This window comes from Oncorhynchus gorbuscha, linkage group LG03 (assembly GCF_021184085.1).
Source record: "Oncorhynchus gorbuscha isolate QuinsamMale2020 ecotype Even-year linkage group LG03, OgorEven_v1.0, whole genome shotgun sequence".
Classification (NCBI taxonomy): domain Eukaryota; kingdom Metazoa; phylum Chordata; class Actinopteri; order Salmoniformes; family Salmonidae; genus Oncorhynchus; species Oncorhynchus gorbuscha.
The window spans coordinates 104,525,931-104,553,430 of NC_060175.1; the positions used below are offsets into that span (position 1 = coordinate 104,525,931).

The 27,500-nt window shown below is 43.5% G+C and overlaps 1 protein-coding gene across 1 annotated transcript in view; it reads right to left on the reverse strand.

The window, feature by feature from the left end:
- LOC124018110 (membrane-associated guanylate kinase, WW and PDZ domain-containing protein 1-like) overlaps nucleotides 1-27,500 on the reverse strand; it is a 132,736-nt gene that overhangs the window by 81,626 nt on the left and 23,610 nt on the right. The window contains exon 2 of the mRNA XM_046333388.1: nucleotides 7,067-7,356. Within this exon, the coding sequence (XP_046189344.1) occupies nucleotides 7,067-7,346 (280 nt within the window). The 5' untranslated portion in view covers nucleotides 7,347-7,356. The remainder of the gene's footprint in view (nucleotides 1-7,066; nucleotides 7,357-27,500) is intronic.

Below are 27,500 nucleotides of genomic sequence, written 5' to 3' on the forward strand. Positions count from 1 at the left end.
TTTCAGTTCTTTCCACAGATTCTCGATTGGATTCAGGTCTGGACTTTGACTTGGCCATTCTAACACCTGGATATGTTTATTTTTGAACCATTCCATTGTAGATTTTGCTTTATGTTTTGGATCATTGTCTTGTTGGAAGACAAATCTCCGTCCCAGTCTCAGGTCTTTTGCAGACTCCATCAGGTTTTCTTCCAGAATGGTCCTGTATTTGGCTCCATCCATCTTCCCATCAATTTTAACCATCTTCCCTGTCCCTGCTGAAGAAAAGCAGGCCCAAACCATAATGCTGCCACCACCATGTTTGACAGTGGGGATGGTGTGTTCAGGGTGATGAGCTGTGTTGCTTTTACTACAAACATAACGTTTTGATTTGTTGCCAAAAAGTTCAATTTTGGTTTCATCTGACCAGAGCACCTTCTTCCACATGTTTGGTGTGTCTCCCAGGTGGCTTGTGACAAACTTTAAACGACACTTTTTATGGATAACTTTAAGAACTGGCTTTCTTCTTGCCACTCTTCCATAAAGGCTAGATTTGTGCAATATACGACTGATTGTTGTCCTACGGACAGAGTCTCCCACCTCAGCTGTAGATCTCTGCAGTTCATCCAGAGTGATCATGGGCCTCTTGGCTGCATCTCTGATCAGTCTTCTCCTTGTGTGAGCTGAAAGTTTAGAGGGATGGCCAGGTCTTGGTAGATTTGCAGTGGTCTGATACTCCTTCCATTTCAATATTATCGCTTGCACAGTGCTACTTGGGATGTTTAAAGCTTGGTAAATCTTTTTGTATCCAAATCCGGCTTTAAAATTCTTCACAACAGTATCTCGGACCTGCCTGGTGTGTTCCTTGTTCTTCATGATGCTCTCTGCGCTTTTAACGGACCTCTGAGACTATCACAGTGCAGGTGCATTTATACGGAGACTTGATTACACACAGGTGGATTGTATTTATCATCATTAGTCATTTAGGTCAACATTGGATCATTCAGAGATCCTCACTGAACTTCTGGAGAGAGTTTGCTGCACTGAAAGTAAAGGGGCTGAATAATTTCGCACGCCCAATTTTTCAGTTTTTGATTTGTTCAAAAAGTTTGAAATATCCAATAAATGTCGTTCCACTTCATGATTGTGTCCCACTTGTTGTTGATTCTTCACAAAAAATACAGTTTTATATCTTTATGTTTGAAGCCTGAAATGTGGCAAAAAGTCGCAAAGTTCAAGGGGGCCGAATACTTTCGCAAGGGACTGTATCTCTGTCTGAATATTCTGTCCACTCCTCACCCCAACCTTCCTCCCCTAGCCTCCATTGACAGTCAAACCTCAATCCCTCCTCTCCTCCCCTGACTGTCTCTGACAGTGATCAACCCTACTCAACATCCTTGGTCTCCACGGAGACCACAGAGGTGAAGTACTAGAGTGAAGACAATCACATTCACTTAGCATGAGATACTACAGTACAGTATACACTACCTAGTATAGTATACACTACCTACTACAGTATACACTACCTACTACAGTATTCACTACCTAGTACAGTACACACTACCTACTACAGTATACACTACATTTACATTTACATTTAAGTCATTTAGCAGACGCTCTTATCCAGAGCGACTTACAAATTGTTGCATTCACCTTATGACATCCAGTGGAACAGTCACTTTACAATAGTGCATCTAAATCTTAAAGGGGGGGGGGTGAGATATACATACTACAGAGATATAATACTACAGTACAGTACACACTACCTACTACAGTATACACTACATACTACAGAGATATAATACTACAGTACAGTACACACTACCTACTACAGTATACACTACCTAGTACAGTATACACTACCTACTACAGTATACACTACCTACTACAGTATTCACTACCTAGTACAGTACACACTACCTACTACAGTATACACTACATACTACAGAGATATAATACTACAGTACAGTACACACTACCTACTACAGTATACACTACCTAGTACAGTACACACTACCTACTACAGTATACACTACATACTACAGAGATATAATACTACAGTACAGTATACACTACCTACTACAGTATTCACTACCTAGTACAGTACACACTACCTACTACAGTATACACTACATACTACAGAGATATAATACTACAGTACAGTACACACTACCTACTACAGTATACACTACCTAGTACAGTACACACTACCTACTACAGTATACACTACATACTACAGAGATATAATACTACAGTACAGTATACACTACCTACTACAGTATACACTACATACTACAGAGATATAATACTACAGTACAGTACACACTACCTACTACAGTATTCACTACCTAGTACAGTACACACTACCTACTACAGTATACACTACATACTACAGAGATATAATACTACAGTACAGTATACACTACCTACTACAGTATACACTACATACTACAGAGATATAATACTACAGAGATATAATACTACAGTACAGTATACACTACCTACTACAGTATTCACTACCTAGTACAGTACACACTACCTACTACAGTATACACTACATACTACAGAGATATAATACTACAGTACAGTACACACTACCTTCTACAGTACACACTACCTACTACAGTATACACTACCTACTACAGTATACACTACCTACTACAGAGATATAATACTACAGTACAGTACACACTACCTACTACAGTATACACTACCTTCTACAGTACACACTACCTACTACAGTATACACTACATTCTACAGTATACACGTCCTACTACAGTATACACTACCTACTACAGTATACACTACCTACGACAGTATACACTACCTACTACAGTATACACTACCTACTACAGAGATATAATACTACAGTACAGTACACACTACCTACTACAGTATACACTACCTTCTACAGTACACACTACCTACTACAGTATACACTACATTCTACAGTATACACGTCCTACTACAGTATACACTACCTACGACAGTATACACTACCTACGACAGTATACACTACCTACGACAGTATACACTACCTACTACAGTATACACTAACTACTACAGTACACACTACCTACTACAGTATACACTACCTTCTACAGTATACACTACCTACTACAGTACACACTACCTACTACAGTATACACTACCTACTACAGTATACACTACCTACTACAGTATACACTACCTTCTTCAGTACACACTACCTCTTGTCCTACTGTCTACTGTTCTGCTGCTACTTGTCCTACTGTCTACTGTTCTGCTGCTACTTGTCCTACTGTCTACTGTTCTGCTGCTACTTGTCCTACTGTCTACTGTTCTGCTGCTACTTTTCCTACTGTCTACTGTTCTGCTGCTACTTGTCCTACTGTCTACTGCTCTACTGTCACAGTAGACAGTAGGACAAGTAACAGTAAATCAGTAGAAGTAGGAAAAGTGACAGTAAAGCGGTAGACAGTAGGACAAGTGACTGTAGAGTAGTCGAAAGTAGGACAAGTTACTGTAGAGCAGTAGAAAGTAGGACAAGTACCTTTAGAGCAGTAGAAAGTAGGACAAGTGACTGAAGAGCAGTAGAAAGTAGGACAAGTGACTGAAGAGCAGTAGAAAGTAGGACAAGTGACAATATAGTAGTAGACAGTAGGACAAGCGACTGTAGAGTAGTAGACAGTAGGACAAGCGACTGTAGAGTAGTAGACAGTAGGACAAGTAAGAGTAGAGCAGTAGACAGTAGGACAAGTAAGAGTAGAGCAGTAGAAGTAGGACAAGTGTCTTTAGAGCAGTAGAAAGCAGGACAAGTAGCAGCAGAACAGTAGACAGTAGGACAAGTAGCAGCAGAACAGTATACAGTAGGACAAGTACAGTAGACATTAGGACAAGTTCCAGTGGAGTGTAGAAAGTAGGACAAGTAACAATAGAGCAGTAGAAAGTAGGACAAGTTACTGTAGAGCTGTATACAGTAGGACAAGTGACAATAGAGCAGTAGAAAGTAGGACAAGTGACAGTAAAGCAGTAGAAAGTAGGACAAGTAAGAGTAGTGCAGTAGACAATAGGACAAGTCAGAGTAGAGCAGTAGACAGTAGGACAGGTACGAGTAGAGCAGTAAACAGTAGGACAAGTAACAGTAGAGCAGTAAACAGTAGGACAAGTAACAGTAGAGCAGTAGACAGTAGGACAAGTGACTGTAGAGCAGTAGACAGTAGGACAAGTGTCAGTAGGACATTAGGACAAGGAAAGCAGTGGACAGCAGGACAAGTGACTGTAGAGCAGTAGACAGTAGGACAAGTGACAGTAAATCAGTAGACAGTAGGACAAGTGACAGTAGGACATTAGGACAAGTAAAGGAAAGCAGTGGACAGCAGGACAAGTGACAATAGAGCAGTATACAGTAGGACAAGCGACTGTAGAGCAGTATACAGTAGGACAAGTAAAATAGAGCAGTAGAAAGTAGGACAAGTGACTGTAGAGCAGTAGAAAGTAGGACACGTGTCTGTAGAGCAGTAGAAAGTAGGACACGTGTCTGTAGAGCAGTAGAAAGTAGGACAAGTGAAAGTAAAGCAGTAGACAGTAGGACAAGTAAAAGTAAAGCAGTAGACAAGAGGACAAGTTACAGTATACATTAGGACAAGTAACAGTACAGCAGTAGAAAGTAGGACAAGTGACAATAGAGCAGTAGACAGTAGGACAAGCGACTGTAGAGTAGTAGACAGTAGGACAAGTGACAATAAGGCAGTAGAATGTAGGACAAGTGGCTGTAGAGCAGTAGAAGTAGGACAAGTAGCAGTAGAGCAGTAGCCATTAGAACAAGTGACTGTAGAGCAGTAGAAAGTAGGACCAGTGACAGTAAAGCAGTAGAAAGTAGGACAAGTTATAGTTGGACAAGTAGAAGTAGACAGTAGCAGTAGACAGTAGGACAAGTAGAAGTAGACAGTAGCAGTAGAAGTAGACAGTGGGACAAGTAGAAGTAGACAGTAGCAGTAGAAGTAGACAGTGGGACAAGTAGACGTAGACAGTAGGACAAGTGAAAGTAAAGCAGTAGAAAGTAGGACAAGTTGCAGTAGACAGTAGGACAAGTAGCAGTAGACAGTAGGACAAGTAGAAGTAGACAGTAGCAGTAGACAGTAGCAGTAGAAGAAGACAGTAGGACAAGTAGAGGTAGACATTAGCAGTAGACAGTAGGACAAGTAGAGGTAGACATTAGCAGTAGACAGTAGCAGTAGAAGAAGACAGTAGGACAAGTAGAGGTAGACATTAACAGTAGACAGTAGGACAAGTAGAGGTAGACATTAGCAGTAGACAGTAGGACAAGTAGAGGTAGACATTAGCAGTAGACAGTAGGACAAGTAGAGGTAGACAGTACTAGTTCTGGGTTCAGATGATTTCAATTTCTTTATCTGTGCTTGATTGAGCTTGCCTGGATTAATTTACCAATAACAACTGTAAATCCTGCACATCTGGCACTCCAGGCGAACTAGAGCAAATGCTCAACGTAGTTGGAATGATTTCAAATAGTGATGGGTACAGGACAGGCGACTCACTGCACAGGCTGGACGGTAGGCTAGAAGCTAGCAGGTTTAGGGTCAATCTGAATTGAAGTCAGAGGCTAGAAGCTAGCAGGTTTAGGGTCAATCTGAATTGAAGTCAGAGGCTAGAAGCTAGCAGGTTTAGGGTCAATCTGAATTGAAGTCAGAGGCTAGAAGCTAGCAGGTTTAGAGTCAATCTGAATTGAAGTCAGAGGCTAGAAGCTAGCAGGTTTAGAGTCCATCTGAATTGAAGTCAGAGGCTAGAAGCTAGCAGGTTTAGAGTCAATCTGAATTGAAGTCAGAGGCTAGAAGCTAGCAGGTTTAGGGTCAATCTGAATTGAAGTCAGAGGCTAGAAGCTAGCAGGTTTAGGGTCAATCTGAATTGAAGTCAGAGGCTAGAAGCTAGCAGGTTTAGGGTCAATCTGAATTGAAGTCAGAGGCTAGAAGCTAGCAGGTTTAGGGTCAATCTGAATTGAAGTCAGAGGCTAGAAGCTAGCAGGTTTAGGGTCAATCTGAATTGAAGTCAGAGGCTAGAAGCTAGCAGGTTTAGGGTCAATCTGAATTGAAGTCAGAGGCTAGAAGCTAGCAGGTTTAGGGTCAATCTGAATTGAAGTCAGAGGCTAGAAGCTAGCAGGTTTAGGGTCAATCTGAATTGAAGTCAGTCAATTCAGGAAGGGATTTGAATTAAACATTTGTAGAAAGAAAAAATTGAATAAAGTTTTAAATAAATAGCTTCTCCTTTCGGTTTATTGAGAAGTCATTGAAAATAAAAAATAACATTTCAATTATTAAATCGTGTAATTTCAGTTTACTTCCTGAATTAACTAGTAGCTACTTTTACATATGGAGTTACATTTCACCTGAAGTTTGCTATATTTTTTATAAATACCAACTTTTGCATGAAAAGTGTTGGACGCACATTTTTGGGGGTATGCACAGTTTATGAGGTCCCAGGACGTCCTCAGGACATTGCATGACGGTCCAAAGCTGTAGGACCTTTGTCTAGTTCCCTGTAAGTTCCCAGCACCATGACACAACCTTTTTAGGACCACCTCAGGACTTTCATTTTACTAGTCCTCGGGACTTTCATTTTACTAGTCCTCAGGACTTTTATTTTACTAGTCCTCAGGACTTTCATTTTACTAGTCCTCAGGACTTTCATTTTACTAGTCCTCAGGACTTTCATTTTACTAGTCCTCAGGACTTTCATTTTACTAGTCCTCAGGACTTTCATTTTACTAGTCCTCAGGACTTTCATTTTACTAGTCCTCAGGACTTTCATTTTACTAGTCCTCAGGACTTTCATTTTACTAGTCCTCAGGACTTTCATTTTACTACCCTGCAAACGAAAATAAGTGGTTAGGACAAAGTGGTCCACTAAAATGGTCAGAATGTTGTGTCGTGGTCCTCTGGAGGTTTTGTCTAGTTCCCGGTTGGTGTGTGTGTGTGTGTGTGTGTGTGTGTGTGTGTGTGTGTGTGTGTGTGTGTGTGTGTGTGTGTGTGTGTGTGTGTGTGTGTGTGTGTGTGTGTGTGTGTGTGTGTGTGTGTGTGTGTGTGGGGGTACCTGGCGAGACAGTCTTAATGCGTATGGGATGGGGGCATGAGTTGAGGACCCCTCTCACGTCTCCTAGTGTCATGCCCAGGACGGGCGTACCCCCGATCTCCAGTATGACGTCACCCACTGTGGCCCCGCCTCCCGGTGCTGCTGTGACGAATGGGAACTCTCCGTAGTCAGCCCCGCCCCCGATGGCCACACCTAGCTCCCCAGACCCACCCCCCAGGGGAACAAAACTCTCCTGCACCTTGGAACGCCAGTGCAGCTTGTTCACTGTGGCCTTAGACATTGTGGCAGACCTGGAAGAGACACAAGACAGCACAGAGATGGTCAATACATCGTACAAAAGATAGCACAGGGAGCTGTGGCCTTAGACATGGTAGTAGAGCTGGAACCCGAATAGCACAGGCCACAGGGATGGTAACAACGCCACACGAGTGGGGAAAATAGAACCATGAAAACAGACCCATGAAAACAGACCCGTGAAAACAGACCCATGAAAACAGAACCATGAAAACAGACCCATGAAAACAGACCCATGAAAACAGACCCATGAAAACAGAACCATGAAAACAGACCCATGAAAACAGACCCATGAAAACAGAACCATGAAAACAGACCCATGAAAACAGACCCGTGAAAACAGACCCGTGAAAACAGACCCGTGAAAACAGACTCATGAAAACAGACCCATGAAAACAGACCCGTGAAAACAGAACCGTGAAAACAGACCCGTGAAAACAGACCCGTGAAAACAGACCCATGAAAACAGACCCGCATGAAAACAGACCTTGCCAACAAACACCCATTATCAGTGGGTGACCATCTATATCCTCTGACCACCCAATCAAATCAGCCATCATTTAATCACTTTAAAATAAAATAAAAATTCCCACTGATTCAACATGTAAACACAGCTGAGCCTCGAACCTCTCGATGAGTAGTTTCCATATTCAGAATAGTTTTGTCAGTTCCCCTCCTGGACAAAGACACGGCACGATACTGAATGACGGTGCTGTGCCTAATTCATGTCACATAGCAGATGGGCTCAACACAGCAGGAGCTAAATTGGTAGACAAACAGGAATAAGAAAACTGAATTAAATATGGATGAAGGTATGCAAGGTGTGGAATGATGAATACACTATTTCAATACAGTAAAATTACAAATTACAGAATAACAGTAGGGGCAATAATCGGTCCGTGTCTCTGGAGCTAAGAAGCAATGACAACCTATGACTGATTGAGTACCAATTACCTCAACTAACCTAACCCCCAAACACTGACTCGGTACTGGTACCCCCTGTATATAGCCTCCACAATGACTCTGTACTGGTACACCCTGTATATAGCCTCCACATTGACTCTGTACTGGTACCCCCTGTATATAGCCTCCACATTGACTCTGTACTGGTACACCCTGTATATAGCCTCCACATTGACTCTGTACCAGTACCCCCTGTATATAGCCTCCACATTGACTCTGTACCGGTACCCCCTGTATATAGCCTCCCCATTGACTCTGTACCAGTACCCCCTGTATATAGCCTCCACATTGACTTCTGTACCAGTACCCCCTGTATATAGCCTCCACATTGACTCTGTACCGGTACCCCCTGTATATAGCCTCCACATTGACTCTGTACCGGTACCCCCTGTATATAGCCTCCACATTGACTCTGTACCGGTACCCCCTGTATATAGCCTCCACATTGACTCTGTACCGGTACCCCCTGTATAAAGCCTCATTACTGTTATGTTATTGTGTTATTTTTTATAATTTTTAACTCTTCTTGAACTGCACTGTTGGTTAAGGGCTTGTAAGTAAGCATTTCACGGAAAGGTCTACACTTGTTGTATTCGGTGCATGTGACAAAGTTTGATTTGATTTGTTTTGGTGGAGATCAATCCCCTGCAAAGTGAACATTACACACAAAACCTCCAAACTACAGTAGTGGTATGTGAATAAACTCAACCACACATTTGTTTTGTTTTTATCACAAAACCAGATACTGTACACTGTCTATCACCCTGTTATACTGTCTATCACCCTGTTATAATGTACACTGTCTATCACCCTGTTATACTGTAAACTGTCTATCACCCTGTTGTACTGTCTATCACCCTGTTGTACTGACTGTCACCCTGTTACACTGTCTATCACCCTGTTACACTGTCTATCACCCTGTTGTACTGTCTATCACCCTGTTATACTGTCTATCACCCTGTTATACTGTCTATCACCCTGTTACACTGTCTATCGCCCTGTTACACTGTCTATCACCCTGTTATACTGTCTATCACCCTGTTACACTGTCTATCACCCTGTTACACTGTCTATCACCCTGTTGTACTGTCTATCACCCTGTTATACTGTCTATCACCCTGTTATACTGTCTATCACCCTGTTACACTGTCTATCGCCCTGTTACACTGTCTATCACCCTGTTACACTGTCTATCACCCTGTTACACTGTCTATCACCCTGTTACACTGTCTATCACCCTGTTATACTGTCTATCACCCTGTTACACTGTACACTGTCTATCACCCTGTTACACTGTCTATCACCCTGTTACACTGTCTATCACCCTGTTATACTGTACACTGTCTATCACCCTGTTTTACTGTCTATCACCCTGTTGTACTGTCTATCATCCTGTTACACTGTCTATCACCCTGTTACACTGTACACTGTCTATCAGCCTGTTACACTGTCTATCACCCTGTTGTACTGTCTATCACCCTGTTGTACTGTCTATCACCCTGTTGTACTGTCTATCACCCTGTTGTACTGTCTATCACCCTGTTACACTGTCTATCACCCTGTTGTACTGTCTATCACCCTGTTACACTGTCTATCACCCTGTTGTACTGTCTATCACCCTGTTACACTGTCTATCACCCTGTTATATTGTACACTGTCTATCACCCTGTTGTACTGTACACTGTCTATCACCCTGTTATACTGTACACTGTCTATCACCATGTTACACTGTCTATCACCATGTTACACTGTCTATCACCATGTTACACTGTACACTGTCTATCACCCTGTTATACTGTCTATCACCCTGTTACACTGTCTGTCACCCTGTTACACTGTCTATCACCCTGTTACACTGACTATCACCCTGTTATAATGTACACTGTCTATCACCCTGTTACACTGACTGTCACCCTGTTACACTGTACACTGTCTATCACCCTGTTATACTGTCTATCACCCTGTTACACTGTCTGTCACCCTGTTACACTGACTATCACCCTGTTATAATGTACACTGTCTATCACCCTGTTGTACTGTCTATCACCCTGTTACACTGTCTATCACCCTGTTGTACTGACTGTCACCCTGTTGTACTGTCTATCACCCTGTTATACTGTATATCACCCTGTTGTACTGTCTATCACCCTGTTATACTGTCTATCACCCTGTTATACTGTCTATCACCCTGTTATACTGTCTATCACCCTGTTACACTGTCTATCGCCCTGTTACACTGTCTATCACCCTGATGTACTGTCTATCACCCTGTTACACTGTCTATCACCCTGTTGTACTGTCTATCACCCTGTTGTACTGACTGTCACCCTGTTACACTGTCTATCACCCTGTTGTACTGTCTATCAGCCTGTTACACTGTCTATCACCCTGTTACACTGTACACTGTCTATCACCCTGTTACACTGTCTATCACCCTGTTACACTGTACACTGTCTATCACCCTGTTACACTGTCTATCACCCTGTTATACTGTCTATCAGCCTGTCACCCTGTTACACTGTCTATCACCCTGTTGTACTGTACACTGTCTATCACCCTGTTATACTGTACACTGTCTATCACCATGTTACACTGTCTATCACCCTGTTACACTGTCTATCACCCTGTTACACTGTCTATCACCCTGTTATACCGTACACTGTCTATCACCCTGTTACACTGTACACTGACTATCACCCTGTTACACTGTCTATCAGCCTGTTACACTGTCTATCACCCTGTTACACTGTCTATCAGCCTGTTACACTGTCTATCACCCTGTTACACTGTCTATCACCCTGTTACACTGTCTATCACCCTGTTACATGGTACACTGTCTATCACCATGTTACACTGTACACTGTCTATCACCCTGTTGTACTGTACACTGTCTATCAGCCTGTTGTACTGACTGTCACCCTGTTACACTGTCTATCACCCTGTTGTACTGTCTATCACCCTGTTACACTGTCTATCACCCTGTTACACTGTCTATCACCCTGTTACAGTGTCTATCACCAAGTTGTACTGTACACTGTCTATCACCCTGTTGTACTGTACACTGTCTATCACCCTGTTACACTGTCTATCACCCTGTTATACTGTCTATCACCCTGTTACATTGTACACTGTCTATCACCCTGTTATACTGTACACTGTCTATCACCCTGTTACACTGTCTATCACCCTGTTACACTGTCTATCACCCTGTTATACTGTCTATCACCCTGTTATACTGTCTATCACCCTGTTACACTGTCTATCACCCTGTTACACTGTCTATCACCCTGTTACACTGTCTATCACCCTGTTATACTGTCTATCACCCTGTTACACTGTACACTGTCTATCACCCTGTTACACTGTCTATCACCCTGTTACACTGTCTATCACCCTGTTACACTGTCTATCACCCTGTTATACTGTACACTGTCTATCACCCTGTTGTACTGTCTATTACCCTGTTGTACTGTCTATCATCCTGTTACACTGTCTATCACCCTGTTACACTGTACACTGTCTATCAGCCTGTTACACTGTCTATCACCCTGTTATACTGTACACTGTCTATCAGCCTGTTACACTGTCTATCACCCTGTTGTACTGTCTATCACCCTGTTGTACTGTCTATCACTCTGTTGTACTGTCTATCACCCTGTTACACTGTCTATCACCCTGTTGTACTGTCTATCACCCTGTTACACTGTCTATCACCCTGTTGTACTGTCTATCACCCTGTTACACTGTCTATCACCCTGTTATACTGTACACTGTCTATCACCCTGTTGTACTGTACACTGTCTATCACCCTGTTATACTGTACACTGTCTATCACCATGTTACACTGTCTATCACCATGTTACACTGTACACTGTCTATCACCCTGTTATACTGTCTATCACCCTGTTACACTGTCTGTCACCCTGTTACACTGTCTATCACCCTGTTACACTGACTATCACCCTGTTATAATGTACACTGTCTATCACCCTGTTACACTGACTGTCACCCTGTTACACTGTACACTGTCTATCACCCTGTTATACTGTCTATCACCCTGTTACACTGTCTGTCACCCTGTTACACTGACTATCACCCTGTTATAATGTACACTGTCTATCACCCTGTTATACTGTCTATCACCCTGTTATAATGTACACTGTCTATCACCCTGTTGTACTGTCTATCACCCTGTTACACTGTCTATCACCCTGTTGTACTGACTGTCACCCTGTTGTACTGTCTATCACCCTGTTATACTGTCTATCACCCTGTTGTACTGTCTATCACCCTGTTATACTGTCTATCACCCTGTTATACTGTCTATCACCCTGTTATACTGTCTATCACCCTGTTATACTGTCTATCACCCTGTTATACTGTCTATCACCCTGTTACACTGTCTATCGCCCTGTTACACTGTCTATCACCCTGATGTACTGTCTATCACCCTGTTACACTGTCTATCACCCTGTTGTACTGTCTATCACCCTGTTGTCTATCACCCTGTTGACTGTCATCCCTGTTACACTGTCTATCACCCTGTTGTACTGTCTATCAGCCTGTTACACTGTCTATCACCCTGTTACACTGTACACTGTCTATCACCCTGTTACACTGTCTATCACCCTGTTACACTGTACACTGTCTATCACCCTGTTACACTGTCTATCACCCTGTTATACTGTCTATCAGCCTGTTGTACCGTACACTGTCTATCACCCTGTTACACTGTACACTGACTATCACCCTGTTACACTGTCTATCAGCCTGTTACACTGTCTATCACCCTGTTACACTGTCTATCAGCCTGTTACACTGTCTATCACCCTGTTACACTGTCTATCACCCTGTTACACTGTCTATCACCCTGTTACATGGTACACTGTCTATCACCATGTTACACTGTACACTGTCTATCACCCTGTTGTACTGTACACTGTCTATCAGCCTGTTGTACTGACTGTCACCCTGTTACACTGTCTATCACCCTGTTGTACTGTCTATCACCCTGTTACACTGTCTATCACCCTGTTACAGTGTCTATCACCAAGTTGTACTGTACACTGTCTATCACCCTGTTGTACTGTACACTGTCTATCACCCTGTTACACTGTCTATCACCCTGTTATACTGTCTATCACCCTGTTACATTGTACACTGTCTATCACCCTGTTATACTGTACACTGTCTATCACCCTGTTACACTGTCTATCACCCTGTTACACTGTCTATCACCCTGTTATACTGTACACTGTCTATCACCCTGTTACACTGTCTATCACCCTGTTACACTGTCTATCACCCTGTTATACTGTACACTGTCTATCGCGCTGTTATACTGTCTATCACCCTGTTACACTGTACACTGACTATCACCCTGTTATACTGTCTATCACCCTGTTACACTGTACACTGACTATCACCCTGTTATACTGTCTATCACCCTGTTACACTGTCTATCACCCTGTTATACTGTCTATCACCCTGTTACACTGTCTATCACCCTGTTACACTGTCTATCACCCTGTTACACTGACTATCACCCTGTTACACTGACTATCACCCTGTTATACCACTGTCTGTCACTCTGTCATACAAAAATGGCATACCCAAATCTAACTGCCTGTTGCTCATTCCCTGAAGCAAGGATATGCATATTCATGATACCATTTGAAAGGAAACACTTTGCAGTTTGTGGAAATGTGACATTATGGTAGGAGAATATAACACATTATACCTGGTAAAAGATAATAGAAAGAAAGAAATATGTATTTTTATTTTAGTTCCATCATCTTTGAAATGCAAGAGAAAGGCCATAATGTAGTATTCCAGGTTAGGCATAATTTAGATGTTGGCCACTAGATGGCAGCAGTGTACGTGCAACGTTTCAGACTGATCCATTGAACCATTGCATTACTGTTCAAAAGGGTGTATCAAGTCTGCCCAAATGTGCCTAATTGGTTTACTAATACATTTTCATTTTCATAACTGTGCACTCTCCTCAAACCATAGCATGGTATTATTTCACTGTAATAGCTACTGTACATTGGACGGTGCAGGTAGATTAACAAGAATTTAAGCTTTCTGCCCATATCAGATATGTCTATGTCCTGGGAAATGTTTTTGTTACTTACAACGTTATGCTAATCACATTAGCGCACGTTAGCTCAACCGACACCAATCCTGTTGAGGTTAACATTAGCCTTCCACATCGAGCTACATATTTAGCTTCCACCCTCTCAGGTCAGGGGCACAACAATGTCTGAATTAATGGTTGGATCAGAATCTCAGTTGTAATCATTGGCCAGTACAGAGAATTAGGTAAACCCACAAGTCCAAGTTGAACAATTCCGGTGTTACTGTCCGTGACGCTCTCAATGAGATTTGAGTGACACCAAATCCAAGATGGATTCCCTTGACATTTTTTTTGTTGTTGAGCTTGATGCTGATTGGCCCAAAAAAAAATCAAATCAAATCAAATCTTATTGGTCACATACACATGGTAAGCAGATGGTATTGGTCACATGGTTAGCACATGTTATTGGTCACATGGTTAGCAGATGTTATTGGTCACATGGTTAGCAGATGTTATTGGTCACATGGTTAGCAGATGTTATTGGTCACATGGTTAGCAGATGTTATTGATCACATGGTTAGCAGATGTTATTGGTCACATGGTTAGCAGATGTTATTGGTCACATGGTTAGCACATGTTATTGGTCACATGGTTAGCAGATGTTATTGGTCACATGGTTAGCAGATGTTATTGGTCACATGGTTAGCAGATGTTATTGGTCACATGGTTAGCAGATGTTATTGGTCACATGGTTAGCAGATGTTATTGGTCACATGGTTAGCAGATGTTATTGGTCACATGGTTACCAGATGTTATTGGTCACATGGTTAGCAGATGTTATTGGTCACATGGTTAGCAGATGTTATTGATCACATGGTTAGCAGATGTTATTGGTCACATGGTTAGCAGATGTTATTGGTCACATGGTTAGCACATGTTATTGGTCACATGGTTAGCAGATGTTATTGGTCACATGGTTAGCAGATGTTATTGGTCACATGGTTAGCAGATGTTATTGGTCACATGGTTAGCAGATGTTATTGGTCACATGGTTAGCAGATGTTATTGGTCACATGGTTAGCAGATGTTATTGGTCACATGGTTACCAGATGTTATTGGTCACATGGTTAGCATATGTTATTGGTCACATGGTTAGCATATGTTATTGGTCACATGGTTAGCAGATGTTATTGGTCACATGGTTAGCAGATGTTATTGGTCACATGGTTAGCATATGTTATTGGTCACATGGTTAGCAGATGTTATTGGTCACATGGTAAGCAGATGTTATTGGTCACATGGTAAGCAGATGTTATTGGTCACATGGTTAGCACATGTTATTGGTCTCTTGCGAATTGAAGGGAAATGATGAAACTCAGAGAGATGAAAGATAAATTATTGTATTTTTTTCATGTTTGTATTGGTGAAAACGGGGCGGCAGGGTAGCCTAGTGGTTAGAGTGTAGAGGAGGCAGGTAGCCTAGTGGTTAGAGTGTAGAGGTGGCAGGGTAGCCTAGTGGTTAGAGTGTAGAGGAGGCATACGTAGAATGTATGCACACATGACTGTAAGTCGCTTTGGATAAAAGCGTCTGCTAAATGGCATATATTATTATTATATTATAGGTAGCCTAGTGGTTAGAGTGTAGAGGTGGCAGGGTAGCCTAGTGGTTAGAATGTAGAGGAGGCAGGTAGCCTAGTGGTTAGAGTGTAGAGGAGGCAGGTAGCCTAGTGGTTAGAGGGTAGGGGTGGCAGGGTAGCCTAGTGGTTAGAGTGTAGAGGAGGCAGGTAGCCTAGTGGTTAGAGTGTAGAGGAGGCAGGTAGCCTAGTGGTTAGAGTGTAGAGGAGGCAGGTAGCCTAGTGGTTAGAGTGTAGAGGCGGCAGGGTAGCCTAGTGGTTAGAGTGTAGAGGCGGCAGGTAGCCTAGTGGTTAGAGTGTAGAGGAGGCAGGTAGCCTAGTGGTTAGAGGGTAGGGGTGGCAGGGTAGCCTAGTGGTTAGAGTGTAGAGGAGGCAGGTAGCCTAGTGGTTAGAGTGTAGAGGAGGCAGGTAGCCTAGTGGTTAGAGTGTAGAGGCGGCAGGGTAGCCTAGTGGTTAGAGTGTAGAGGCGGCAGGTAGCCTAGTGGTTAGAGTGTAGGGGTGGCAGGGTAGCCTAGTGGTTAGAGTGTAGAGGAGGCAGGTAGCCTAGTGGTTAGAGTGTAGGGGTGGCAGGGTAGCCTAGTGGTTAGAGTGTAGGGGTGGCAGGGTAGCCTAGTGGTTAGAGTGTAGAGGCGGCAGGTAGCCTAGTGGTTAGAGTGTAGGGCGGCAGGTAGCCTAGTGGTTAGAGTGTAGAGGCGGCAGGTAGCCTAGTGGTTAGAGTGTAGAGGCGGCAGGTAGCCTAGTGGTTAGAGTGTAGAGGCGGCAGGTAGCCTAGTGGTTAGAGTGTAGAGGCGGCAGGTAGCCTAGTGGTTAGAGTGTAGAGGCGGAAGGGTAGCCTAGTGGTTAGAGTGTAGAGGCGGCAGGGTAGCCTAGTGGTTAGAGTGTAGAGGTGGCAGGGTAGCCTAGTGGTTAGAGTGTAGAGGTGGCAGGGTAGCCTAGTGGTTAGAGTGTAGAGGTGGCAGGGTAGCCTAGTGGTTAGAGTGTAGAGGTGGCAGCGTAGCCTAGTGGTTAGAGCATTGGACTAGTACCTGAAAGGTTGCAAGTTCAAATCCCTGAGCTGACAAGGTACAAATTTGTCGTTCTGCCCCTGAACATGGCAGTTAACCAACTGTTCCTAGGTCGTCATTGTAAATAAGAATTTGTTCTTAACTGACTTGCCTAGTTTAAAAAAAAAGGTCAAATAAAAAAAATTGGTAAGAGATTTTGGGAAGCCTGCCTTCCCTTGGCATCAATGGATATACCACTCTGAAAACTACTACACTTAAGGAAAGTTAACTTCATGAGAACAAGGTCAATCCTTTGGTTCAACTAGGGACACATGAGTGTTCTAGGCTATCCTCGGGATGAAGAATAGTCCTGGATTAAAAAGCAATTTCAATGGAGATTCATTGATTATGCTTTTTAGTCTAGGACAAGGCTTAATCTGTGGCTGGGACAATAGCCCTGAAAGGCCAGGCTTTCTCCCTATTCTTACTGACCAGGAATTTTGACTCATCTAGTGTCAGTACCTCTCTCTCTCTCTCTCTCTCTCTCTCTCTCTCTCTCTCTCTCTCTCTCTCTCTCTCTCTCTCTCTCTCTCTCTAATAGGAGGAAAAGGCAAACAGCAGTGGTGTCAGAGGACCAGTCATCCTAGAGAGAACAGTGGTGTCAGAGGACCAGTCATCCTAGAGAACAGTGGTGTCAGAGGACCAGTCATCCTAGAGAGAACAGTGGTGTCAGAGGACCAGTCATCCTAGAGAGAACAGTGGTGTCAGAGGACCAGTCATCCTAAAGAGAACAGTGGTGTCAGAGGACCAGTCATCCTAGAGAACAGTGGTGTCAGAGGACCAGTCATCCTAAAGAGAACAGTGGTGTCAGAGACCCAGTCATCCTAAAGAGAACAGTGGTGTCAGAGGACCAGTCATCCTAGAGAGAACAGTGGTGTCAGAGGACCAGTCATCCTAAAGATAACAGTGGTGTCAGAGGACCAGTCATCCTAGAGAACAGTGGTGTCAGAGGTGACTCATCTAGAGCCTGGTGACTCATCTAGAGACTGGTAACTCCTCTAGAGCCTGGTGACTCCTCTAGAGCCTGGTGACTCAACTAGAGCCTGGTGACTCAACTAGAGCCTGGTTACATATCTAGAGCCTGGTGACTCCTCTAGAGCCTGGTGACTCAACTAGAGCCTGGTTACATATCTAGAGCCTGGTGACTCCTCTAGAGCCTGTTGACTCAACTAGAGCCTGGTGACTAATCTAGAGCCTGGTGACTAATCTAGAGCCTGTTGACTCAACTAGAGCCTGGTGACTCCTCTAGAGCCTGGTGACTCCTCTAGAGCCTGGTGACTCAACTAGAGTCTGGTTACATATCTAGAGCCTGGTGACTCCTCTAGAGCCTGGTGACTCAACTAGAGCCTGGTTACATATCTAGAGCCTGGTGACTCCTCTAGAGCCTGGTGACTCAACTAGAGCCTGGCTACATATCTAGAGCCTGGTGACTCATCTAGAGCCTGGCTACATATCTAGAGCCTGGTGACTCATCTAGAGCCTGGTTACATATCTAGAGCCTGGTGACTCCTCTAGAGCCTGGTGACTCAACTAGAGCCTGGTTACAAATCTAGAGCCTGGTGACTCCTCTAGAGCCTGGTGACTCAACTAGAGCCTGGCTACATATCTAGAGCCTGGTGACTCATCTAGATCCTGGCTACATATCTAGAGCCTGGCTACATATCTAGAGCCTGGTGACTCATCTAGAGCCTGGCTACATATCTAGAGCTTGGCTACATATCTAGAGCCTGGCTACATATCTAGAGCCTGGCTACATATCTAGAGCCTGGTTACATATCTAGAGCCTGGTGACTCATCTAGAGCCAGGTGACTTATCTAGAGCCTGTTGACTCATCTAGGGCCTGGTTACATATCTAGAGCCTGGTGACTCATCTAAAGCCAGGTGACTCAACTAGAGCCTGGCTACATATCTAGAGCCTGGTGACTCATCTAGAGCCAGGTGACTCAACTAGAGCCTGGCTACATATCTAGTGCCTGGCTACATATCTAGAGCCTGGCTACATATCTCGAGCCTGGTGACTCATCTAGAGCCAGGTGACTCATCTAGAGCCTGGCTACATATCTAGAGCCTGGTGACTCATCTACAGCCTGGCTACATATCTAGAGCCTGGTTACATATCTAGAGCCTGGTTACATATCTAGAGCCAGGTGACTCATCTAGAGCCAGGTGACTCATCTAGAGCCTGGCTACATATCTAGAGCCTGGAGACTCATCTAGAGCCTGGCTACATATCTAGAGCCTGGTTACATATCTAGAGCCTGGTTACATATCTAGAGCCTGGTGACTCATCTAGAGCCAGGTGACTCATCTAGAGACTGGTGACTCATCTAGAGACTGGTGACTCATCTAGAGCCAGGTGACTCATCTAGAGCCTGGTTACAGATCTAGAGCCTGGTGACTCATCTAGAGCCTGGTTACAGATCTAGAGCCTGGTGACTCATCTAGAGCCTGGTTACAGATCTAGAGCCTGGTGACTCATCTAGAGCCTGGATACATATCTAGAGCTTGGTGACTCATCTAGAGCCTGGTGACTCATCTAGATCCTGGCTACATATCTAGAGCCTGGTTACATATCTAGAGCTTGGTGACTCATCTAGAGCCTGGCTACATATCTAGAGCTTGGTGACTCATCTAGAGCCTGGCTACATATCTAGAGCTTGGTGACTCATCTAGAGCCTGGCTACATATCTAGAGCTTGGTGACTCATCTAGAGCCTGGTGACTCATCTAGAGCCTGGCTACATATCTAGAGCCTGGCTACATATCTAGAGCCTGGCTACATATCTAGAGCATGGCTACATATCTAGAGCCTGGCTACATATTTAGAGCCTGGCTACATATCTAGAGCCTGGCTACATATCTAGAGCTTGGTGACTCATCTAGAGCCTGGCTACATATCTAGAGCCTGGCTACATATCTAGAGCTTGGTGACTCATCTAGAGCCTGGCTACATATCTAGAGCCTGGTGACTCATCTAGAGCCTGGCTACATATCTAGAGCTTGGTGACTCATCTAGAGCCTGGCTACATATCTAGAGCCTTGTGACTCATCTAGAGCCTGGCTACATATCTAGAGCTTGGCTACATATCTAGAGCCTGGCTACATATCTAGAGCCTGGCTACATATCTAGAGCCTTGTGACTCATCTAGAGCCTGGCTACATATCTAGAGCTTGGCTACATATCTAGAGCCTGGCTACATATCTAGAGCCTGGCTACATATCTAGAGCCTGGCTACATATCTAGAGCTTGGCTACATATCTAGAGCCTTGTGACTCATCTAGAGCCTGGCTACATATCTAGAGCCTGGCTACATATCTAGAGCCTGGCTACATATCTAGAGCCTGGCTACATATCTAGAGCTTGGCTACATATCTAGAGCCTGGCTACATATCTAGAGCCTTGTGACTCATCTAGAGCCTGGCTACATATCTAGAGCTTGGCTACATATCTAGAGCCTGGCTACATATCTAGAGCTTGGCTACATATCTAGAGCCTGGCTACATATCTAGAGCCTTGTGACTCATCTAGAGCCTTGTGACTCATCTAGAGCCTGGCTACATATCTAGAGCCTTGTGACTCATCTAGAGCCTGGCTACATATCTAGAGCCTGGCTACATATCTAGAGCCTTGTGACTCATCTAGAGCCTGGCTACATATCTAGAGCCTGGCTACATATCTAGAGCTTGGCTACATATCTAGAGCCTGGCTACATATCTAGAGCCTTGTGACTCATCTAGAGCCTGGCTACATATCTAGAGCCTGGCTACATATCTAGAGCCTGGCTACATATCTAGAGCTTGGCTACATATCTAGAGCCTGGCTACATATCTAGAGCCTTGTGACTCATCTAGAGCCTGGCTACATATCTAGAGCCTGGCTACATATCTAGAGCTTGCCTTCATATCTAGAGCTTGGCTACATATCTAGAGCCTTGTGACTCATCTAGAGCCTGGCTACATATCTAGAGCCTGGCTACATATCTAGAGCCTGGCTACATATCTAGAGCCTTGTGACTCATCTAGAGCCTGGCTACATATCTAGAGCCTGGCTACATATCTAGAGCTTGGCTACATATCTAGAGCCTGGCTACATATCTAGAGCTTGGCTACATATCTAGAGCCTGGCTACATATCTAGAGCCTTGTGACTCATCTAGAGCCTGGCTACATATCTAGAGCCTGGCTACATATCTAGAGCTTGGCTACATATCTAGAGCCTGGCTACATATCTAGAGCTTGGCTACATATCTAGAGCCTGGCTACATATCTAGAGCTTGGCTACATATCTAGAGCCTGGCTACATATCTAGAGCCTGGCTACATATCTAGAGCCTGGCTACATATCTAGAGCTTGGCTACATATCTAGAGCCTGGCTACATATCTAGAGCCTGGCTACATATCTAGAGCCTGGCTACATATCTAGAGCTTGGCTACATATCTAGAGCCTGGCTACATATCTAGAGCCTGGCTACATATCTAGAGCCTGGCTACATATCTAGAGCCTGGCTACATATCTAGAGCCTGGATACATATCTAGAGCCTGGCTACATATCTAGAGCCTGGCTACATATCTAGAGCCTGGCTACATATCTAGAGCCTGGCTACATATCTAGAGCCTGGCTACATATCTAGAGCTTGGCTACATATCTAGAGCCTGGCTACATATCTAGAGCCTGGCTACATATCTAGAGCCTGGCTACATATCTAGAGCCTGGCTACGCCTGGCTACATATCTAGAGCCTGGCTACATATCTAGAGCCTGGCTACATATCTAGAGCCTGGCTACATATCTAGAGCCTGGCTACATATCTAGAGCCTGGTGACTCATCTAGAGCCTGGCTACATATCTAGAGCCTGGCTACATATCTAGAGCCTTGTGACTCATCTAGAGCCTGGCTACATATCTAGAGCCTGGCTACATATCTAGAGCTTGGCTACATATCTAGAGCCTGGCTACATATCTAGAGCCTGGCTACATATCTAGAGCCTGGCTACATATCTAGAGCTTGGCTACATATTTAGAGCCTGGCTACATATCTAGAGCTTGGCTACATATCTAGAGCCTGGCTACATATCTAGAGCCTGGCTACATATCTAGAGCCTGGCTACATATCTAGAGCTTGGCTACATATCTAGAGCCTGGCTACATATCTAGAGCCTGGCTACATATCTAGAGCCTGGCTACATATCTAGAGCCTGGCTACATATCTAGAGCTTGGCTACATATCTAGAGCCTGGCTACATATCTAGAGCCTTGTGACTCATCTAGAGCCTGGCTACATATCTAGAGCTTGGCTACATATCTAGAGCCTGGCTACATATCTAGAGCTTGGCTACATATCTAGAGCCTGGCTACATATCTAGAGCCTTGTGACTCATCTAGAGCCTTGTGACTCATCTAGAGCCTGGCTACATATCTAGAGCCTTGTGACTCATCTAGAGCCTGGCTACATATCTAGAGCCTGGCTACATATCTAGAGCCTTGTGACTCATCTAGAGCCTGGCTACATATCTAGAGCCTGGCTACATATCTAGAGCTTGGCTACATATCTAGAGCCTGGCTACATATCTAGAGCCTGGCTACATATCTAGAGCTTGCCTACATATCTAGAGCCTGGCTACATATCTAGAGCCTTGTGACTCATCTAGAGCCTGGCTACATATCTAGAGCCTGGCTACATATCTAGAGCCTGGCTACATATCTAGAGCCTTGTGACTCATCTAGAGCCTGGCTACATATCCAGAGCCTGGCTACATATCTAGAGCTTGGCTACATATCTAGAGCCTGGCTACATATCTAGAGCCTTGTGACTCATCTAGAGCCTGGCTACATATCTAGAGCCTGGCTACATATCTAGAGCTTGGCTACATATCTAGAGCCTGGCTACATATCTAGAGCCTTGTGACTCATCTAGAGCCTGGCTACATATCTAGAGCCTGGCTACATATCTAGAGCTTGCCTACATATCTAGAGCCTGGCTACATATCTAGAGCCTTGTGACTCATCTAGAGCCTGGCTACATATCTAGAGCCTGGCTACATATCTAGAGCCTGGCTACATATCTAGAGCCTTGTGACTCATCTAGAGCCTGGCTACATATCTAGAGCCTGGCTACATATCTAGAGCCTTGTGACTCATCTAGAGCCTGGCTACATATCTAGAGCCTGGCTACATATCTAGAGCTTGGATACATATCTAGAGCCTGGCTACATATCTAGAGCCTTGTGACTCATCTAGAGCCTGGCTACATATCTAGAGCCTGGCTACATATCTAGAGCTTGCCTACATATCTAGAGCCTGGCTACATATCTAGAGCCTTGTGACTCATCTAGAGCCTGGCTACATATCTAGAGCCTGGCTACATATCTAGAGCCTGGCTACATATCTAGAGCCTTGTGACTCATCTAGAGCCTGGCTACATATCTAGAGCCTGGCTACATATCTAGAGCTTGGCTACATATCTAGAGCCTGGCTACATATCTAGAGCCTTGTGACTCATCTAGAGCCTGGCTACATATCTAGAGCCTGGCTACATATCTAGAGCTTGGCTACATATCTAGAGCCTGGCTACATATCTAGAGCCTTGTGACTCATCTAGAGCCTGGCTACATATCTAGAGCCTGGCTACATATCTAGAGCTTGGCTACATATCTAGAGCCTGGCTACATATCTAGAGCCTTGTGACTCATCTAGAGCCTGGCTACATATCTAGAGCCTGGCTACATATCTAGAGCTTGGCTACATATCTAGAGCCTGGCTACATATCTAGAGCTTGGCTACATATCTAGAGCCTGGCTACATATCTAGAGCTTGGCTACATATCTAGAGCCTGGCTACATATCTAGAGCTTGGCTACATATCTAGAGCCTGGCTACATATCTAGAGCTTGGCTACATATCTAGAGCCTGGCTACATATCTAGAGCCTGGCTACATATCTAGAGCTTGGCTACATATCTAGAGCCTGGCTACATATCTAGAGCCTGGCTACATATCTAGAGCCTAGAGCCTGGCTACATATCTAGAGCCTGGCTACATATCTAGAGCCTGGCTACATATCTAGAGCCTGGCTACATATCTAGAGCCTGGCTACATATCTAGAGCCTGGCTACATATCTAGAGCTTGGCTACATATCTAGAGCCTGGCTACATATCTAGAGCCTGGCTACATATCTAGAGCCTGGCTACATATCTAGAGCCTGGCTACATATCTAGAGCCTGGCTACATATCTAGAGCCTGGCTACATATCTAGAGCCTTGTGACTCATCTAGAGCCTGGCTACATATCTAGAGCCTGGTGACTCATCTAGAGCCTGGCTACATATCTAGAGCCTGGTGACTCATCTAGAGCCTGGCTACATATCTCTAACTATTCTTCCCCACATCAGCGGCACCACAGTATGATACGCATGTCCTGCTGAAGCAGATGTGATTGGATTGCTGAGCGACTTGCTTGTAAGTGGATTATCTAATTTCAATCAGAGATAAAAAAGGACCTATCATGCATCCCAAATGGCATCCTACAGGACTTCCTTTTCAGTGCACTACTTTTTACCAGGGCCTTGGTCAGAATTAGTGCACTAAATAGGGAATACAGTTTGATTTGAGACTGACTCCCAGTTCTCAGATTCATCTATACAGTACTGTGGATACTGTTATATTCTTATTAATAGCTGCTAATACAAACATAAACCAGAACACCAGAATACATCTGTCTCTCTGTATGTTTCTGTCTGTCCGTCCGTTTCTCTGTTAGTCAGTCTGTCTGTCTGTATGTCTGTTAGTTTGCCTCACTAGTGTCACTCAGCTCATCTCCATCTTATTTCAAAGTATTCATTGTGAAAGAATACAAAACAATATATTATAAAACAATAGAGTACAAAACATTAGAATACAAAACATTAGAATACAAGCAATAGAATACAAACAATAGAATACAAACAATAGAATACAAAACAATAGAATACAAACAATAGAATACAAAACAATAGAATACAAACAATAGAATACAAACAATAGAATACAAACAATAGAATACAAACAATAGAATACAAAACAATAGAATACAAACAATATAATACAAACAATATAATACAAACAATAGAATACAAACAATAGAATACAAACAATAGAATACAAACAATAGAATACAAACAATAGAATACCAAACAATAGAATACAAACAATAGAATACAAAACAATAGAATACAAAACAATAGAGTACAAAACAATAGAGTACAAAACAATAGAATACAAAACAATAGAATACAAAACAATAGAGTACAAAACAATAGAATACAAAACAATAGAATACAAACATTAGAATACAAACAATAGAATACAAAACAATAGAGTACAAAACAATAGAATACAAAACAATAGAATACAAAACAATAGAGTACAAAACAATAGAATACAAAACAATAGAATACAAACAATATAATACAAACAATATAATACAAAACAATAGAGTACAAAACATTAGAGTACAAAACATTAGAATACAAACAATAGAGTACAAAACATTAGAGTACAAAACATTAGAATACAAAACAAATGATGATGATCAGGAGATTCTATTTTCACAGACTCAACATATGTACATTTTACACAAACACCAAAGCAACAAGTCAGACATGACATTGACATGAAGGTGTTAGTTAGCTAGCGCAGGCTACATTAGTTCAGCAGTGGTAGAGGACCCAGAGAAGCAGTTGTGAGAGCTGAGATTAAACACAAAGGACAGAAGCCTGGACACAGACTAAGCCTGACAGACAGACCGATGGATCTGGGGGGTCAGAGAATGCCATCCAGGCAAATGGGTTAGAATTATGACCTAATTGTATCCTGTAGATAACTCTGCAGTTAGGATGCAAGACTAGTGGTATCTCTGCAGTTAGGATGCTAGACTAGTGGTATCTCTGCAGTTAGTGGTATCTCTGCAGTTAGGATGCTGGACTAGTGGTATCTCTGCAGTTAGGATGCTAGACTAGTGGTATCTCTGCAGTTAGGATGCTAGACTAGTGGTATCTCTGCTGTTAGGATGCAAGACTAGTGGTATCTCTGCAGTTAGGATGCTAGACTAGTGGTATCTCTGCAGTTAGTGGTATCTCTGCAGTTAGTGGTATCTCTGCAGTTAGGATGCTAGACTAGTGGTATCTCTGCAGTTAGTGGTATCTCTGCAGTTAGTGGTATCTCTGCAGTTAGGATGCTAGACTAGTGGTATCTCTGCAGTTAGTGGTATCTCTGCAGTTAGTGGTATCTCTGCAGTTAGGATGCTAGACTAGTGGTATCTCTGCAGTTAGGATGCAAGACTAGTGATATCTCTGCAGTTAGGATGCTAGACTAGTGGTATCTCTGCTGTTAGTGGTATATCTGCAGTTAGGATGCTAGACTAGTGGTATCTCTGCAGTTAGGATGCTAGACTGGTGGTATCTCTGCAGTTAGGATGCTAGACTAGTGATATCTCTGCAGTTAGGATGCTAGACTAGTGGTATCTCTGCTGTTAGTGGTATCTCTGCAGTTAGGATGCTAGACTAGTGGTATCTCTGCAGTTAGTGGTATCTCTGCAGTTAGGATGCTAGACTAGTGGTATCTCTGCAGTTTGGATGCTAGACTAGTGGTATCTCTGCAGTTAGGATGCTAGACTAGTGGTATCTCTGCAGTTAGGATGCTAGACTAGTGGTATCTCTGCAGTTAGGATGCTGGACTAGTGGTATCTCTGCTGTTAGGATGCTAGACTAGTGGTATCTCTGCAGTTAGGATGCTAGACTAGTGGTATCTCTGCAGTTAGTGGTATCTCTGCAGTTAGTGGTATCTCTGCAGTTAGGATGCTAGACTAGTGGTATTTCTGCAGTTAGGATGCTAGACTGGTGGTATCTCTGCAGTTAGGATGCTAGACTAGTGGTATCTCTGCAGTTAGGATGCTAGACTAGTGGTATCTCTGCAGTTAGGATGCTAGACTAGTGGTATCTCTGCAGTTAGGATGCTAGACTAGTGATATCTCTGCAGTTAGGATGCTAGACTAGTGGTATCTCTGCAGTTAGGATGCTAGACTAGTGATATCTCTGCAGTTAGGATGCTAGACTAGTGGTATCTCTGCTGTTAGGATGCTAGACTAGTGGTATCTCTGCAGTTAGGATGCTAGACTAGTGGTATCTCTGCTGTTAGGATGCTAGACTAGTGGTATCTCTGCTGTTAGGATGCTAGACTAGTGGTATCTCTGCAGTTAGGATGCTAGACTAGTGATATCTCTGCAGTTAGGATGCTAGACTAGTGGTATCTCTGCAGTTAGGATGCTAGACTAGTGATATCTCTGCTGTTAGGATGCTAGACTAGTGGTATCTCTGCAGTTAGGATGCTAGACTGGTGGTATCTCTGCAGTTAGGATGCTAGACTAGTGGTATCTCTGCAGTTAGGATGC